The sequence below is a fragment of the Seriola dumerili genome, unplaced genomic scaffold (assembly GCF_002260705.1).
Source record: "Seriola dumerili isolate Sdu_G_001 unplaced genomic scaffold, Sdu_1.0 BDQW01000331.1, whole genome shotgun sequence".
Lineage (NCBI taxonomy): Eukaryota > Metazoa > Chordata > Actinopteri > Carangiformes > Carangidae > Seriola > Seriola dumerili.
Genome location: NW_019174586.1, coordinates 877936 through 896525, shown reverse-complemented (window position 1 = coordinate 896525; position 18590 = coordinate 877936). Strand labels below are relative to the sequence as shown.

At 41.6% G+C, this 18590-nt stretch overlaps 2 protein-coding genes across 2 annotated transcripts; both read right to left on the bottom strand.

The window, feature by feature from the left end:
* Positions 1–1090: 1090 nt before the first annotated feature.
* selenoh (selenoprotein H) lies at positions 1091–5009 on the bottom strand. The gene is made up of 5 exons (XM_022760343.1): positions 4971–5009; positions 4429–4555; positions 3467–3609; positions 2381–2500; positions 1091–1314 (listed from the first exon to the last, which is right to left on the bottom strand). Exons 1-4 carry the CDS (start codon positions 4984–4986, stop codon positions 2394–2396), a joined length of 393 nt encoding a protein of 130 aa, XP_022616064.1. The 5' UTR covers positions 4987–5009; the 3' UTR covers positions 1091–1314; positions 2381–2393.
* A 7361-nt stretch (positions 5010–12370) lies between these two features.
* Positions 12371–16594, bottom strand: LOC111232715 (reticulon-4 receptor-like 2). The gene is made up of 4 exons (XM_022760348.1): positions 16477–16594; positions 14886–15112; positions 14528–14761; positions 12371–13243 (listed from the first exon to the last, which is right to left on the bottom strand). Exons 1-4 carry the CDS (start codon positions 16523–16525, stop codon positions 12371–12373), a joined length of 1383 nt encoding a protein of 460 aa, XP_022616069.1. The 5' UTR covers positions 16526–16594.
* Between the last annotated feature and the right edge of the window lie 1996 nt (positions 16595–18590).

Below are 18590 nucleotides of genomic sequence, written 5' to 3'. Positions count from 1 at the left end.
TCCCATTGAAATTGGATACACTACGTTATATATTCAGAATGAAATACAGCTTTCACATACATATATATGTGTGTAAAGAAGAGTAGGTGTTACACATCTAACGGGATCCAAATAGCTGTGGAACATATACTCTTCTATAGCGAAAAAGTAGCTAAAACATTCATGAAACAGATGATGAGATTACATTTATAATACTTATATTTATGTATTTAAAATAAAACCTCACACAGTGCAGCAGCATACACACTGCAATCTACCCAGTCTCCAAAAACCGTATACAGAACACACTCATCATTACAGTCCCAAGTCTATAAATGCAACATTAAAAATGTCTTCATCAATTTTTCAAAAGCAACCATATTGAGAGATTCTCTAATAAATGATGGTAAAGTATTTCACTGATGGCCACCCGAAAGTCACTGTTTTCTGTAGTTTTCAGATTGAGGAAGAGCCTTACCTTATCCCTAGTTTAAGAGCACACCTTCACCAGAAAAATGTTAACAGATTTAACACCAGTCTCTCCTCCACCATCAACCCGGAGAGGCCAGAATACATTTCCTTAATCTTGTCTGAATGGACATTTCAGGACCAGACAAGTCGCTCGATTTTCGATTATCTGAAGCTTCTGCAAAACCTTCTTTGCTGTACTGGACCTTATCACAGGGGAATAGTACAGATGTGTCACACCTAATATTTTCTCATTAATACTCAAGAGTTTAATTGCTGTAACCAACTATTTAGGATTACTCTGAATTCTGAGTTGCAATGTACTTACTTTTGTATTTATGTATGTTTCGAACCAAAATTTATACATTTTGAATTTGACAAATACTAATTAAATACAAATACAGTTCTCTCGAGGAATTCATTTCTGAGTGTAAGAGTTAAAATTAAGATATGCATTTAATGTTGTAACTGACTTATCAGAATACATTCATGGTTGTATCAATCCAACTCACTACAGCAAAAATTCTCTGAGATGTTGTTGTGGCTCCTCTCCAAACCTCAACAATATAATTCTCGAAACTATAGAAATAAAGTCTAAAAAAAACAACACAACAATTAAGAAAAAAGAAAAACTTTATTTACCAAAAACATATGTAAAAAGCACAGTGACTGCTGAGAAAACACTTAAAAACAACAGCAAAATTGTGCGTCTGAGAAATGTGTTGGCTCAGAGAGGCCCCACTAGGTGTCACCATGTACCCAGAAGATGAGCTGCTGGAGCTTGGATCATCAGAGGAGAGACTGAGAGCATCTCCTTGGTCACTCCTCATCATTCTGCTTCCACAGCCACATCTCCTGAACTCCTGGCTGCATGTAAGGCAAGATATTTATTGTTAAACTCTAAAATATAAATATTCCCAACACACCACTCTTTATAGAGTGCTTAGGTACTCCTAACAAAAGCCTGAGTTACCTAGGAGGCCATCAGTCTCAACCAACAGCAGTTGACACAATATGAAGGTAAGTAAAGTAGTTTTGACTGAATTGAATAACTTTGATCATGTGAGTTATTAAAACTTGATCACACACGTGCAGAAATTAGGATTAAACTAGCCAACTGTTGACAGCATTTCATTTTCAGACCTGCTCATTTCATTTTACAGGATGAGTCTACACCAGTTAGCCTGCCTGTCGAAGTAAGTCTGTTGGATATAGTCTAATGGCTGAAGGTTGACAGTAATAAGCTTGAATATCAAACAGTTAACATCTTCTCTAGCCTGGTGACTCAAACTGGTAAGATATGAAAGGAAATCCAAGTTTAGGTTGTGAAACATGGGTCTGGGGGGGTGGGGGTGGGGTGTGGAAATATAAATAATGGGACAGTGAATCAAGACAAATACTCAACAGCACCAACTGCTTACAGAGTATCTTAGAAGATGCTGGTAAAAAGTAAAATGCAATGAGTAAATGTGTTTATGTTTAAGGCTGCCATTTCAGCATTTCAAGTGTAAATTGAGAAAGCCAACTTTTAAAGCCTTAAAATTTTCAAATATATATTTAGCACAAAACTTTAAACTCTTTCATATTTTAAAAACTTCAATTGTTTTCTGACAGATTATGTCAAACTTCCTTTTAAAAACATCACATCTCAACTTATACTTTCAAAAACGAAAAAGTTTATCATGTTTTGTTTTGTTTTTTTCCACAAAAATATACATGTATACATCTTTGTTAAATTCTTGTTTGGCAACCTAATTTGAAAGCAGAAACCTTTTACCTCCACTATGTGTACTACTGTGCATTTCTATCTGTATTACAGCTGAGTTAAATAAAAGTGTAAGTGTGCAATACTTTCCAATCTTGATTGCCAAGCTTTTGCCTATCTCATGTGTTCTCAATTTTAGGTGTTCTGTCAGACAGCTTTGAAACAAACCTTCACTGGGCGTCTACTCAGCCTTCAGAGCTTCCTGTAGAGCAGTAACTACAACATCAGGTTGAGGAAACTTCAGCTTAGCAGGTGGACCCTTCTTTATTCCAGTCCACAGAGATGTTTCTTTAGGGATGAGACATAAGAGAACAGTGTAATTCATAGGAACAATATAGAAAATAAGTGAGACATCAAGAGGATAGCAGTAAAATCAAATGCTTACAAGACAATTTAAGATGTTTCCAAAATAAGGCGTTAAAAAAGTGAGGAGCAAGTGGTGTACCAACCTCTTTCATAAGAGCAAAATGATCATCATGTATATTAACACAAGAAACATTTGGCACATTGTGCCTAATTAGACATGGGCGTATCGTTTGTAAGCACTTTGTCTCCAGTGGCTACTGCTGGTAAACATAGCTTCCTGTTTACTGTTCGAGCAGGGATTAATGAGCCAGAAGAGACACTGACTCTGGCCAAGTACAAGTTTTGTACTTTCTTCACTTCTTAAGTTAACGTCTCCAATTTACAGCTGGTGTGAAACCTTTTAAACTTTTGGATGAAATACAATTTTGTGTTGTGGCTTTACTGAATGCTTGGAGAATGTGTTTTATTCATATCCGGCTAATTCTTAAGTTTGAGTTCACAACACATGCCAGTATATAACTTTCCTTCTGAAATATCCCATGTCCTTATTTTTCATTCCACCCACCATGTCCCAGTTTACTCAGGACGATCACAGGCCTTGCTATAAATTGTTTAAATGGTAACTGTTCCTCACAACAGTTACCATTTGACAAATGTCCAAAACAAGGTCTGTGATCATCCCAAGTAATTGCTGCAATGCCTCTAGCAAGACACATTGTTTAGTCATATTTTTCAATGCTATGTACACCAAATGAAATACCATTCACCACCACTAGCATCCATCTCCGAGGTGAATATTTCATGGTGAAATTAACATTTAATAGCCACTACAGATGGGTAAAAGTCCAAAAATGGAGACAGTGACATATGGCTGAGAATGATGGCCTTCCCACAGCGACACCACATGGCTGACTTATTCTTGGATTTCCCCTTTTTGGTCCTCCTCACCTTTGCCTCCATCCAGCAGAGTGATCTCGAAGCTTTTCCTGCGGGGTTTCTCAGGGTTGAGGACCACAGTCAGTCCAGGGTGGGCAGCTAGGAGAGCAGATTTGACCTCCTCAGCATTACGCCTATACACTCGTCAGCTCTTACTGCAGGAAATAACATAAACCATCAGGTTGACATCTACACAGTCTACTAAAGTTATCCATGAGGTGTCTGGCTGGAGGATTACTATATATATTTACTTAAGTGCTGTGTTTGAGTTGTGAGGTACTTGAATATTACCATTTTATCCATTTACTTTGCTTCATTTTTTGGGGAATAGTCTATGTATTTAATGACTATTCTTCAGAATCACTTCATTGCCTGAGCTTCAGGATGTCACTGTGCAGTGGTTCACAACCATTACATTATTACCATGTAACATTACACTTCCCAGTTCTCCCCTGCCCACCACAAAAGCACCTGCATGGCACTGATCCCAAACCAGGAGTGTATTGCATCTATTTAAGTATTGCTATGACAGGGTACTTTAGATGCTCCAATTTAAAAAAGGGCTGTGGGGCATGTCAGGTTCTAAAGGTTGGAACCTACTGTAGTAAAGCACATCTCCTTGCAAGTTTGAGCATGTAAGTAATACAAAGGTGTGTGTATAGTGTAGGTATTTTGCCATGCAAAATATATGATCATCTTATAATTATGCATTACGATCGCACTACACAACAGCACATGAACCAGTTAGTTAATTAACATCAGCTTGCCAATTTACATTGAAAGGCTGCTTATACACTTGACAGTATCATGAGTTACAAATTCAGTAATTGAAGAGGAAATTCGAAGTAATGCCTTTATGTTTAGGTAGTTTTGAAAATTGTGAATGTATAACTTTAACTTGTGGTGAAGTGGTCAACTAAAGTTATTTATCTGAGAACTTATTCCATTGCAAGGTATGATGTGATATTATTCACCAGTGTTCAATGACCACCCTTTGCCCTTCCTGGCCGCTCTCCCCGTCTCCTCTGTCCTTCTTCTCCTCCACGGACGGTTTCGCCTCTTCTGCTGCCACCTCAGCTTTACGCTTCGTCCCTCGACGACCTGAATAACACGTTGCTGTTCGTTTGTCATCACTCATCATAACATAGGTAACACTTTCAATAGGTCTAATTAAAGGGATTATTGTAAAAGAAGACAAGCAGCCATTGATTTCAGCCGACCAAAGGTATCAAACACTTGCAGGGATTTAAATCTCTGATGTGAATATGTTATCATTAAATCTAGCCAGTTTGGATGTTCAACTGTTAGCCATTAAGCTAACATGACTCCATGGCAGCAGTCTAACCAAAACACGAGAGGACAGCCGCTTGAAACAAGAAGGACAATTCACTGAACCTGTATATCAAATGGAAAGAAGACACATCACACCTCTATACTGTAGCTGTCAATTACGCTGATATAATTATTCGACGGTCCATGATTTTGTTCACAGTAAACATGCACAACACACACCTACCTGCTTTAGACGCCATCACTGCAACAAAACTTTGGCGCGTGTGGGGAGTGGGACTGTACCAATATATTCAGCGAAGGGGTTTTCAGTATGACGGACGAAACCATTGTTATTAGAAAGGTTTCTTCTGAAACATTTTATGTGTTACTTGCATAGACAAACATAATTATACATTCTGACTATTTAGAACATTCATCAAGTTGCAACAACAAAATTGTTTGTTGTTTTGTTGCTGTCGCTGTTGTGTTTTGTGTCTTCAGTTTTTTCTTATCATTTGTGAAATGTTATGATGTTTTCTTACACACTGTGTTGTGTACAATATTAGCAAACACAAATTTAGGTGTTGTATGTATGACTACATTATCATGATATAATAAAATATCTCAATCAATCTGGGAATAATAGCCCAAGACTTTTGAGTTTTGAATTTTGGTGTGTGGAAAAACTAGTGTATGGATTGTGGGTTGCGCTTTTAACAAAATGAGGGGGAAAAAGCAACAAGAACAACTCCAAATGTGAATAATGTGATAAGTTTTGCACCCAGGAGTACACTCTGAATGGGTCTTTGGAGAACAGGCCATTTATTCTCTTTCTGTACATTCTGAACTTGGTACATTTTCAAACTCTCGATAAACAGTTCCTTAAAAATCGTTCAGTATTGCTTATAGGTTTTAAACTCTTGCTAAAGAAACAGCCAATCATAAGGTCTGGCTTCATTTTTGATTTTAGATTTTTGTTTGTTTTTTGTTAACCTTTCATGCCTGATTTCAAGATCAGACATCTTCCCTGCTCACCTTTTAAACAAGGATGCCAATAGAAGCATCACAATTGATCACAACTTTATAGGCAAGTGTTTTTTTTTTATACTTTTCTTTGTATCCTTTTGTATCCTTTTGTGTGCTTGACCAGAGACTTTGTTTCTGCTCTTAAAGCCTCTTCTTGGTCCTCTGTTGTTCTCAGAGCGTCATGCATGTAATGTTATCCGACCTCCTGTTCCATCATGATGCAAACAGAATCAGTTGATGTTAAATTCACAGACTGAAGTGAGGAATGAACTTGATAAAGGAGTTTTAAGATGGAGGTCACCAATGGATTTGTGTATGGTTTTTCTTATGTTTACAGTAATGGCATCTCAATACATTTGATGATATAAAATGTTACATGTAATGTAACACATTTAAAATATGTTTTCAGAGTAAAGAGACAACTTTTAAAACAGAAGACTTGTGTTTCGACATTTGGCAGACTTGTGGGAGCCAGACATTTTTGGTCTCATATCTGTGTCATCCCATTGAGCCAAACCCAAGATACACTTTGAGATTAATCCTCCCTTCTGGTACTTTCAACAGAAGATCTCTATAATGCCCTCTGTAAACAATGGGGCAGATGAAGGCAGGTCCCCCAAATGTATGAGATGGCTGAAAGACAGCATCCAAGACAAACAAGGAGAAAGTGAGAGAAAACCCTGCAGAGCAACAGACCGATCTGTTTGAGTACTCCAGAGTCAAGAGCAAATATGGTGTTACCGGAATAGCATTAGCAAATCCTCGTGTCCACAGAGGATGTGGCAGTCACATTTTTGGGCACTTAAAGAAATTATCTAAAAGACGTCACAAGTTGCGTCTGTGCCAACAAATATGGGCTATACAACCTCCCAGAGCGAGGCGGTGTGACTGACTCATAAGCGCCCATCTAATCACTGTTCTTTTGTTCTCGTGTTAACAGCAAACTCAAGACACACACTTCATCTTGACTATGCAGTCACTTTTACTCATGTTGTCATTGTCATATGATTAAATCTTTCATTCACTGTTTCCTCCATCGAATCTCTACTGTCTCTTTATATCCCAATCTGTATTTGCAGTCTGTTGCAGTGTATTTTTAGCCGTGTGCGTAAACCTTCATTGGAGCAGACAGACCATCAAACAGATGTGCCCTTCCTTCACCCCACTCTCCTCTTTTACTTCCAACTGACTCAAGACCGGATGCACAGAGCTCCTGGCTGTGGTCCCATGATCAGTGCACACATTAATGCTCACCAACACTCATTCAGACATTTCTGTGCGTACAAACCAGCAACGAGAGGAGCAACAACAGAAGGCAGATTTTTCATTCATAAATTCAGATCTTTTTTGTACGTTTGCAGCTACAGCGCCTTATCACCTGATTCTTTAGCTGATAAAGGTGAATTCTAATGTCTGTTTGATAATTCTGCTGTGGATCTGTTAAGCACCTTCTTATTTTGCACAAAAACACAGACAATCACAGGTTCAACGTAAATAATACATCCCCCACTGCCTTCAAAGTGTGAGTTAACTGCATGAATACTTAGTTCAGCTCATGAGTTATATTATCCATATTCCAGTTACAAGTTCACAGTTGGAAGAGTCAGTTCTTCATTTGCCATATAGACCTTTACTTTACTCATGTGGTCACTGTTTCTGCAGGAGCTGCTTTTTGCGTTTGCACAAACACAATACATACATGAGGCTCAATGATGATGAAGAGTTGTTTCCAGTAAAGTCTTGTATGTTTTTGGAGGTTTCCCAGTAATGCCCTTCTCACCTTTTTGGTAGCACTTCATTCAGTGACACACATGCACATGCACACACACACACACACACACACACACACACACACACACACACACACACACATGCTCACAAGCGATGGGCTCAGTGGGTGAACTCATGGCAAAGTCCTGCTGTTTCTGTGAAAATTGTCAGTGTTTCCACTCAAAATGATTTATTCATATAGTCCAAGAATCTCCTCATCTCTGTGTTTTGCCTCACTATTTTTCCTTCCTCTTCTGTTCGGTGCGCTATCAGGAGCAGATGTTCACTGCCCCACAGGCTCATGTTTCCATGTGCTGGACAATGGGAGCAGGTCAGTGCAGCAGTGCTACAAATGATGTTCATCAATTATAGATGTGATAGGTCAGTTGTCATGTTGACTGCAGTGCCGCATTATCAGACTTTAGTTATGAACCTGTTATGTTCTTTAATGTCAAGAAAAGATAATTAGTCTGTTGTGTTCTTTCTCAGGGTAAACACTCAGCATGCAGTAGCAGTGAATGAGTTCGTTTCACCCTTCTGAAAGTCTCCCTCAGCCTCTTCATTTCCTTCCTGAGCCCTCTGACGTCAGGGTGTGAGTCTCAGTTCGTCCTCTGCAAATAAGACATGTGTGAAGGTGAACGTCAACGAACACGTTGGAGCCAACACGCAGGCTTGGCCAAGACAAGCATAACCATGTGGGAAGGACTGCGTGACAGGGAGAGAGAGAGAAGAGCTGGATTGATAGGGGTTCAGACAAAGACTGAGTGACAGCATATGAAAGGCAGGCAAACACATAAAAGAGAGGCAAGAAAAATAGGATGAGGAGTTGGGGGGAATGAGTGGGCACAGTGTGTGATAAGCGCACATCATCAAAGTCTGACGACTTCAGAGAAATTCTCTCTGCTAATGTCTTGGTTGTGTTCTTGCACCGGAAAAACAGTAAACATGTCCCATGACCACCCAGGCAGCTGCTTTCAGGCATAGAGGGCAGACGCCTACAGTGCTGCCAAGAAAAAGCAACTGAAATGTGGGAAAGGTTATCACATTAGTCACGATTTAAGTTTTTGATGTACATTTCTTGAGGTGGTTAACCTGGGTACAAAAAGCTGAGGGGGGATGTCAACACCACCCGTTACTGCCATCTCTGCAGTTCTGTGAAATTGTGACCCACAGTGAATTTCTTTTTACATAATATAACCTCACTTCTTCCAAAGCTGTTTTAATTTGAATTTTTACCACTCTATAAGCCATAATGTCAAATATTAGTTCACGTTTTATGTTATCTGGAGCCATGTGCAGACAAAACACAAATGCTGGAAGGTGGAGTGAAACGACTTTACCAAAAACACGCGACACACTTGGTCGCTGACGGCATATAACTGCTCATTGAAAGCTTGAATTATTTAATTGTTCTTTGAAAATTTAGGATAACAGTAATGATATTTTATTTGTTTCTGACCACAAATAACGCCCAGGAAAAGACTAAACCTGCTGATGTGTTTACCACAGTCTTTTGGGAAAAAAGTTAGCTTTCTGGCAACACGCAAATCCTCAAAAAGGCTCCAGATGTTTAAGACATCTGATTTGCCAATGTTCTAAGTACAAACACTTTCTTTTTGTTTTTCTTTCATTGGTCTCTGTCTCTGTATGAATCAGTTAAACATCAATATGCGAGCAATACCACTGTATGATTTTATTTATCATAATAGTAAAACTCCTCAGACGTTTTGACCATGCAGCGTCTCCTCCTCTGCCTGAGCAACAGGATTACAAAAATTTGCCTTGGGCAATAGTGCAATTTATACAGCCCAAACTACTCAAAACAAATCAAACTGACAAAACAGTAAGTATGTTGTCTCAGTGCAAGTGCACCTTAAGGTCCTTTGAGTTCAAAATGTGCATGGAAAAGAAAGTTCTGGAACTGAAAGGAGTGGGGGCGAGTTTTTGTCGCAGAGAGGAGAAAAATAAAAGGGAGAAAAGAGGAAGAAGGAAAAGTGAGAGCAAAGTAAGGTGTGAAATTAACAAATAATTTGTGAAGAAGTGATCAGATGTGAGGCGATACAGGCCGCTCCAGTGTGTACTTGTGCATGGATGTGTATGTGTCATTGCACTTGTAAACACATGTATGAGTGTGTGCATCATCATCATCATCATCATCATCATAATGGTGAGAGTTAGTCTGTTGAGGGGGTGTGCTGATCACTGGACACATTGTCACATTTTCATCCTGGCGTCTTCCCCATTCTGCCCCATCCCTGAATCACATACACCCGCATCCCAGAACCCCTACACACACACACACACCTCAACAGCTTGTTCACCCATCTTTCTGTATAATACAGCCCGATATAGCTGCCTTCTGCACATGGTGAGAAAAGGAAATGGGGCGGGGAAGGAAGTGAACACATTTGAGATTGGTCACCTTCTCCACACACGCTCACACTGTCACATGGATTTCTTTACACTTCACACATTTGCGTATGCACGTGCACACACAAACACACACACACACACCTCCCTTTTTTAATGGGTTTGACAGGAACACTATGACGTGATGCTCTTTATTAACAATTTCCTGGCAGTCCTGCCCTTATTTGTACAAAAATCTTGAAGCTATCAGATGTCGATATAATAGACTTATCAGACCTCTGATGAAAGGGACCACATTCATCCTCGAGTCCCTTATTTCACTGTGATTTTAGAGCAAAATTGTAAAACATTCTTGTGTAAAAGTTTAAATAAGCTATTGATTCAAGACTTGGTGAATACATTTTTGCAACACTAGACTGTTGTCAGTTTTATGCTTTGATACTCAAACCAATCAATGTTGTCACTGTAAAGGTTTCTTCCACCTATTCTTGTCTATATACATTGTGACTGTGCTTGTGTGGCAGCTAACTGTTGCCCATTTTGTATTTTCCTTTGTGGCATCCTTAGCAAACAAAGACCGCATGAAACAACAAAAAAACTCCCACTCACTTGTGTTTGATTGTTTCTTTATTTTTTTAATAAAGCAAAGCACTGTCCTAACAAGTTCCTCTATTGAAAAATACAGAATCTCACAGCGTCACAGTATCTTTCATGTTCTATGCAGAAACTCACAGTTATGATTCAGGTTGGTTCAGATTGAAACATATGGCCTGAATGAATAATGCAGACCACAATCCGGATTGGCATTGCGTTGAACAGATTGAGGAGTAAACACCCATCCTATTTTGCAAAAACACAAACTGGAATCAGAGAGGTTCTCTAACACAGCTTTAATATGGGAGATGGATGGTTTTACTTATGACAGTTTGATTGTTGTGATCTGTAAGCATAAAGTACGGATATACTGTATGTCATTCAATTCACATGAGAACCTTGGATTTATCAAATGGGTTCAGAATAGTAAAATAGTAAAAAAAAAAAAAAAAAAAAAGAAGAAAAACTGATACACAGACTCATATTCCCATGCATTATTGAAAATATACACTTGGTTGTGAAACAGTTTTGGGTCCACACACACACACACACACACACACACACACACACACACATAGCACACACACACACACACACATACACACACACAGAGCAAGGACACATTTTTAAGGGTTAAATCGGACACACAAATACCCCGGCACTCATTTAATTAAGAGACCTCAACAAACTGGTCTCCTCAGGACTTTGGTCTCTTACGTCCACAGCAGTCCACTTTCACTCACACAAAACCACAACAAAAACCGAAAAACACACACAAAACAGTCTAAACCAGGAGAACAACCCTCCCCTTCCCTTTTTTTTTGGTTATGAACATCTATTTCTCTGCTCATGCTGAAAGTGAGCTCTGATATGTTTAACCTTACTGCATTTTTTTTAATTTTAACATCAGTCTGGGAAATTGAGAACAAGTTTTTTGGTCTTTGTGAGAGAGGAAGAGGCTAGAAAACACTAGGGCCGAAAAGGAGTTCGATTTATTTGCCTTCCATTTACAATCTAAGGATCCTTTATCACCAAAAGCTGCCGTTTACTAAAAAGTACTAAAATTAAAGTACAAATCCAGATAGTCTAAAATACAGAGCAACGTGTGATGGGTGTATGTACAGGGACGATGTGTGGTATGTACAAGTGTGGGTGGTGGTGGTGGTGGTTTGCTGGCATCTCTAGGAACAAGATTTTGAATGTGAAGGAGAGGAGAGCTGCTCTTGGCTGCAGAATCTCCCTGATCCTCTCATCCTTTTCTGCTTTTAGATAAATATCTAAAGCTCACTCTTCTCACACTGTATTGATTTTGTCTCTCATTATCTGTGTTGATCCACCTCTTGCTTGTACCTCGTGTGGAGCCATATAATCTATTACTCTCCACTTTTATTCATGATGAAAGTAAATTAGTGAGGGATAGTGTTAGCAGTGATTGGATGGTGAGCGATAGTTGTTATAGAAAATAGCTGTTGATGAATTGCAACGCCTGCGTTGTTTACAGCTGTGGTGTAAAAAAAACATGTGGAGACCCCACCAGCACTCTGTGTAGTATCTCTATCATTCCATGATCCTGTTGTAGGCTTCTGCCTTTGTACTGTGTGCATCAGAGCCAGTTTTCATGATTTAATCCCTGCTTTTTAAAAGCCTGTACTGGTAGGCAGCAGCTACTTCAAAATTGAAATCCTGTCCTGCTCTACATCAGCTCAACTGATCTGGGCTCTTTGAAACAGCTCCCTGCTGCCTTGCCTGTCTCCTGTCTCAGCGTAAACACCCCCTGCACTTCGAGGAGGTAACTGAAAGGAATCAAGATCCAGGTTTTTGTTAGAGTTGGAAAGAGCAGGGGCAGAAATCAGAGGAGGAAAAGGGTGCGGAGGAGAGAAGAGTTCAGCCGAAAAGGAAATGAAGGGAGAATGTGACTATGGAGAAGGAGAGGAGGTGGAGGAGGGATGGAGTGATGGGTGAGAAGGAGGATGAGGGGAAGGCTGGGTTGTCGTAGCCTGGCGGACACTCCAGCTCGAAGCAGCGGATGGAGGAGTCTTCGTTACCGTAATTGGCCCAGTATTCTTCTGGTTCCAGCTTGGGGAGTGCCACCTCATCCTCCGACAGTTCATACTTGGAGGAGAAGGATTCGACGGGGGTTTTGGGGAGGTACTGGGGCTTGACGGCAGAGAAGGGGAAGGCCTTCACTGTCTCTGTGTTCTTCTGGTACAAGGTCTTGGATGAAGATGCAGGCTTGTGCTTGGAGAACCACCAACGGGTCTTGGTGCTGAAGGTGGTTGTGGTGGATCCAGCCAGAGAGCCGGGGTCAGGCAGAGGGCAGAGGGCGAAGTCCAGCTCCCTGAGGAATCTGAGGTCCTGGCCACGACGTTGGGATGGGGAAGTGCACATGAGCTCGGAGGAGGAAATGCGGGCCTTGCGGAACCACTCCCAGAGGGGACGAGCCTCACAGCCGCAGGACCAGGGGTTACCATTCAGGCGGAGGAACTGGATGCCCTGGACGTCTTTCATGGTCTGGCCTGGCAGCTCGGCCAGGGAGTTGTTGAACAGGTAAAGGATGGTCAGACGGCCCAGGTCGCGGAAAGCGCGGCGGTTGACCTGCCTGATGCGGTTGTCATGGATGAGGAGGCGGTCCAGGTTGACCAGGCCTCTGAACACATTCTCAGAGAGGGCGCGGATGCGGTTTCCATGCAGGAAGAGATGAGTGAGGTTTACCAGGTCTGAGAACAGGTCATCCTGCAGAAAGTGGAGCTGATTCTCCTAGAGCAAAGTCAAAATACAAGAAAATTTAGTGCTTTGTAAAAGCAAGTGGGACAACTACAGCTGTTGGGTTTAGTTCTTGCCAAAAACTGCCTTTAAGAAAAATATCTCTTTTGAGTCATACAATAAATGCTCAATCTTAATTAAGCCATAAATCTAGAACTGATTAGAAGCTCTTGGTCATAAACTGTATGTCACATGTACTTTCCCTTTTAGAAATCAGCTGTGACAGGATAGACAAAGTCCCTTACTTCCTCTGAAAGTACCACATATGGGGAATATATACACACTTGAGGAATGTCCTATTTGAAAGTGATCGGAAGTGACCTGGAACCAAACTGAATGTGAGAGGGTTTTTTCATTCCCTGACAAGGCATTTTGGCAGGGACTCGTTATCTGATTAGATTCAAAGGCACTCCAACAGCTGAGAACTCACAGCCCGCCGCCAAAATGCTGACAACAACTCTCAAAAAAAACGCACTGAATGATAATGAAAAATCTTGGCATTTTAATTTTCAGAGTATACTGAAATGACTGCCAGAAAAGCTAAACATTGACAATGACAGTGTGTGGCAAAAGAGTAGATTACACATTATTTTTTTCTACTCTTTGTGCTTCAAAGTTATTTGGTTCTACTGTGCTGGTTTTGAAGAGCTTTATACATAAAGTTGAGTTAAGTTGAGTACTTTTTATTTCTTGTTCTTAGAGTTTGGTTTGATTTTGTTTCATCTGGCTTGCAGCTACAACTGCTGTTGAGAGGAAATGTGTGAGCTCACTAATTTTTCATGTAATTTACACTCATTTACAGAATATCTACATGGAGGATTTGGCAGACGCTCACTTTGCTAACACTAATCTTTCTGTGTAATTTCTTCCCTGCAGTCACCTGAGAGCAATCTGTTGTGCTTGTTTAATAATATGATGGTGACAGAAATTTCAGTTTTGTTTTGGCACTGCTCAATACTGCTAATTGTTTCTGCAGAGCTATATAGTATGTTGCTTTCATTCTAGATCTTCTGGGTGCTTTAATATGTACTCAGTTTGCATTTTGGTGACTGCATGCTGTGCGCAACTCACTGAACCTACAATTAAACATGTGCAGTATAAATGTGTTGGTGTGTGAGTGGGTGTGCAGCCTGCATGTTGGAAACTGTACGGGGACTAATGCGTTTAAACATCAATGCTGCAACACAAGTGTGTGTTCCAGCAAGCATCAAGTGTGCATTCTCATGCATGACTATCTGTTTCTATGTTTTTAGGTATATGTGTAAATGCTGGCTTTACCTGCAGGTAGAGAAACTGCAGGCTGTACAGCTTGTGGAAGAGGTCATGGGGGAGAGCAGCCAGCTTGCAGCGGTGCATGTGCAGGCTCTGCAGCTTCTCCAGCCCCCTGAATGCTCCACCTTCCAGGTGCCGCAGCGAAGGGTTATCACCGAGATCCAGCTCCTCCAGCACTCGGAGGTTACTGAAGGCACCGGCCTCGATCCATGTGATATTGTTGCCATACAGCCACAGCACCTGTACAGAATGAAGAGAAAGAAATCAGGTTGTGAGAGGACAAATAAAAGAGTGTTCACAGTATCTTCATATTCTGGAGGGGAATTCAGCAGAGGCACACACATTCACACATTGTCATTTTTACCTGAGTCTCGAAGCCAAAAGAGTCTGCCCGAAGCTCTGTGATGCGGTTGTTCTGCAGGAAAACACGTTGTGAGTCGTAGGGCACACCGGCCGGCACTATGGTGAGGTTCTGGGACTGGCAGCTGACCGTCATGGGCGTGGGGTAACACACACACAACCTGGGGCATGCGCCCACCCCGCCCGGCTTCACCACCACCAGCCACAGAATCAGCCACAGTGACAGTCCACCTGGAGGGAGGGAGGGAAAGATAGAGGTGGTTATTTCTAATGAGAAATAAAGGAACACAAGTGAAGGCCAGGTTAGCAGCAAAGGGCCATTGTTGCAGTAGTTAGTCCTGGTTTGATAAATGTACACATTGTTTGTGTGAAAGAGTGACAGACAAAGAAAGAGCGGTTGATTTCAGCTTTTGGCATCAGCATTTCATTACTGTCTGTCTGTCAAACCTGTTGCTGATGTCAGTGATTCTTTTTAGCACTGCTGTGCTCTCACCCGTGACTTGTTGATGATCCCCAGAGCTTTGGGATTCATATATAATTCACCAGTTTACATTACAGAAAACATTCATCCATTCATATCCACCTGATCACTTTACATAGGTCTCAATGTCGGTTGTGTCATGATTACATACCTCTGAATTTCAGCAATTAAGAATAGAAAAATCACAAAAGAAATCTACAAAACAAGCTTTAAGAGACAAAACGTGAATCACACGTGCCTCATTGCCTTAAATTAACCTGGTTTCCTAGTTCTCAGGCTATCTACACCGAAAGGATGTTTCCATTGAGAGGCACATGAGAGAGGACAGGCGTAAAATAGGTAACCAGACACAGATCAGTTTCGGGTTCTCCTCAATAATGCAACAGCTTCTTGGCACAGCTCGGATAACAGCGCACAAAGGTGGCCACCGCGAGAAAAGTACATGCATGAAATAATGATGAAGTTCCCATTCATCTGCTGCGCGCAAGATTTTCCAGGGGCTCACCTCTTGACCTCTTAACAAGTTGAACCATTAGCCGCGCTGGACGCTGAGGGGGAGCTGGAGTTGGGGCTTTTAGGTGGAACAGGACACCTTTCTAGAGTCGCCCTAAGTCTTATTTACCCCAAAGTCGGCGTGAGTTGAGAAATAAAGCTTTGCATCATGTGCGCATAAATTAAGCTTACATCTCTCCATGCGTAAAAGAGACATGGAGAGATTAGATAATGAGGTTTTGGTAAACTTTACAGGAAAGCCAAAACAGATAATAAAAAAACCTCTCCTTATAGATGTGATCACATAAATGACCAAATAAAGGGATAAACTGGTTTTCCAGTAAGAGTTTATGTTTCGAGCCCCAAAACGTCCATGAACCTTGCACTTCTGACTCAAAGCGACATTCCTCCACATTTCTGACAAAAACAAAAACACTATTTAAATTTAACTGGGCGTTTAAGTTGATATATAATTTAAAATATAACCAAAAATGACTGTGCCTAAAAGCACAGGGGATAGACTACAAACTGCAGTAAGCCATCCAAATCACAGAAATGCATTTGCAAAATCAAGAACACTCGGTGCATTCAAGCTGCTGGTGCAAGATAGAGAGAAACTCACTCTTGAAGTTGTGGGCGCTGGACCTCCTCATGGTGCAACGAGTCTCCATCTCGAACCAAAGCCGAAAGCGAGTTAGCCTGCGCGGCGTGGAAGTGCCTGCTTGCTGCTATCTCTGCTGAGGTTCAGCTCTGGTGATCCGAGTTGCTGCGGCTTCAAGCAGTGACGTGCTGGAGTCCCGGCAGGCTGTTTATACCCGCGGCTGGTCTTCGCCCACAGCCGTGGGCAGCGGAGGACCCGCTCTACGTCAGCCCGGGAGGAGGGGTAAGAGTCACCGCAGGAAGCGACAAGAAAGGCAGTGGCAGGGGGGTTTTGTCACTGTCTTCACGCACTACTGTCTGTCAAATGTACAATTGTTTCTTAATAGGCTTCTTATTTATTATTTGAGGCAGTTAAAATAGTACAGTTTATTACATCTTCAGAATTGTTTAAATTTGGTTTCTGAACATGAGAAAAGTGTCCTAAAAGTTTCCAGTGTTTAAAAGATAAATACCTTTAATGTACTTATAGTAGGAACTCCCATTTAAGACAAAGCTCAGTGTGGGAGGGAGCCGGCTGCTGATGAAGGATGGAAGTGGGATGGAGGTTTGTGGTGACAACAGTCTTAACAGCTCCTTGAGAAAAAAAAGTATATTTACTGCATGACTATTGCTTATTATGAACAGTGTTTGTGTTTTGTGTGGTTCCACCCTGGCACATGCGCTCACAAGGGGGGGTTGGAGGAGGACAGGAGGTGGGAAAACTCATTTGGCATTCAAGCCAAAAAATCATCTGTCTCATTTGGTGTAGGCCAGTTTGGAAAGTAGCCGAGAGCCGCCTACAATACAGAAGAACACACAAACATGACAGGGAAACCCAGCGGTGATGATCTAACACAGCATATGGACTAGTTAAATTTGTGTAAAGGAGAGATGACATACCTCTGGCAAATTTCAGAGGGACAAAACATTCTGTGCATCTAGTTACATGTGTCACCAACAAATGCATTTTTACATTTCATATTCATAAGATTCAGGGCTATTTGACTGAAAATCCTCTGACAGAAAGATGGCCTTTCCTTGCATGGACCCTGGATGAAGATGCTGCCAACTCACTCCATGGTGCACCACTAACGCGGACACTGAAGATGAAGGACACCATGTGCCTATCTGACCGAATAAATCACAGTTTCAGTCTAATTATCCATTGGCTTCAGTACAAACGGTTTGCTGGAGAAGGTGTGGTGCAGCATGCGGGTGGGATGTGGGATGGGACGGGACATGGAGGTCTTGTGTATGGGCAGGGGTGTTGGTGCAGGGGTGGGCTGGCTTTACTCACTACTGAGTGACACGTGTCAAGGCCAGGTCAACCATGATGCACATCATCTGTTCCCAAGTGAACACACACTCACCAAAACCTGCTCCATGGAAGGTCATCTGCAACTCCAAGCTGTGCGCGCAGCACAGGGCATAAGTTGCGCGTCTGGAGTCACACTGTTTCTTGGCCGCGGTGAAGTAATTGGGGGAGGCAGACAGCTCACCAAGCAGGCATTAGTAGCTGCGGGACACAGTGTGTGTGTGTGTGTGTGCATGCACATAGTGTATTCACACTGTTTTTGGTCCCAGGGTAACTGAGGGAGGCAGCCAGCTCACCAACAAGACTCCATCTTCAGGGAGGCTGTGGGAGTGTGTGTGAATGTTGGAGATTGTTGGTGCCCCTTCTACGATACCTACTTAGTATCCAGACTGACACATTCACACTGTGAAGGTGTGTCTTTGGGCACAGCTATGTGTGTGTGTTTGCATTGTTTTTGATTTAGGACTTGCACACGTGTGTAAAAGTTCTTCAATCTTCACCCATCCATATCCATAAGCAGAAAAATGCATAATGTATGTAACAACATACACACACTTACACATGTAAGTGTAAGTGTCTCACTAGCCTGCTGTGTCAAAGTGAATCATGGGCACATTGGCATTTGAACTGGTGTAAACACAGCATGTCCAAAGGATCTGTCCTGATCCACAAAAAAAGTGTTGGTGACTCTGTCCATAACCCCCACTCACACACACAAACACAAACACACTCACACATAGTGCTGAAGACCTTTTGTGTGGACAGAGAAACTGAGAGTTGGG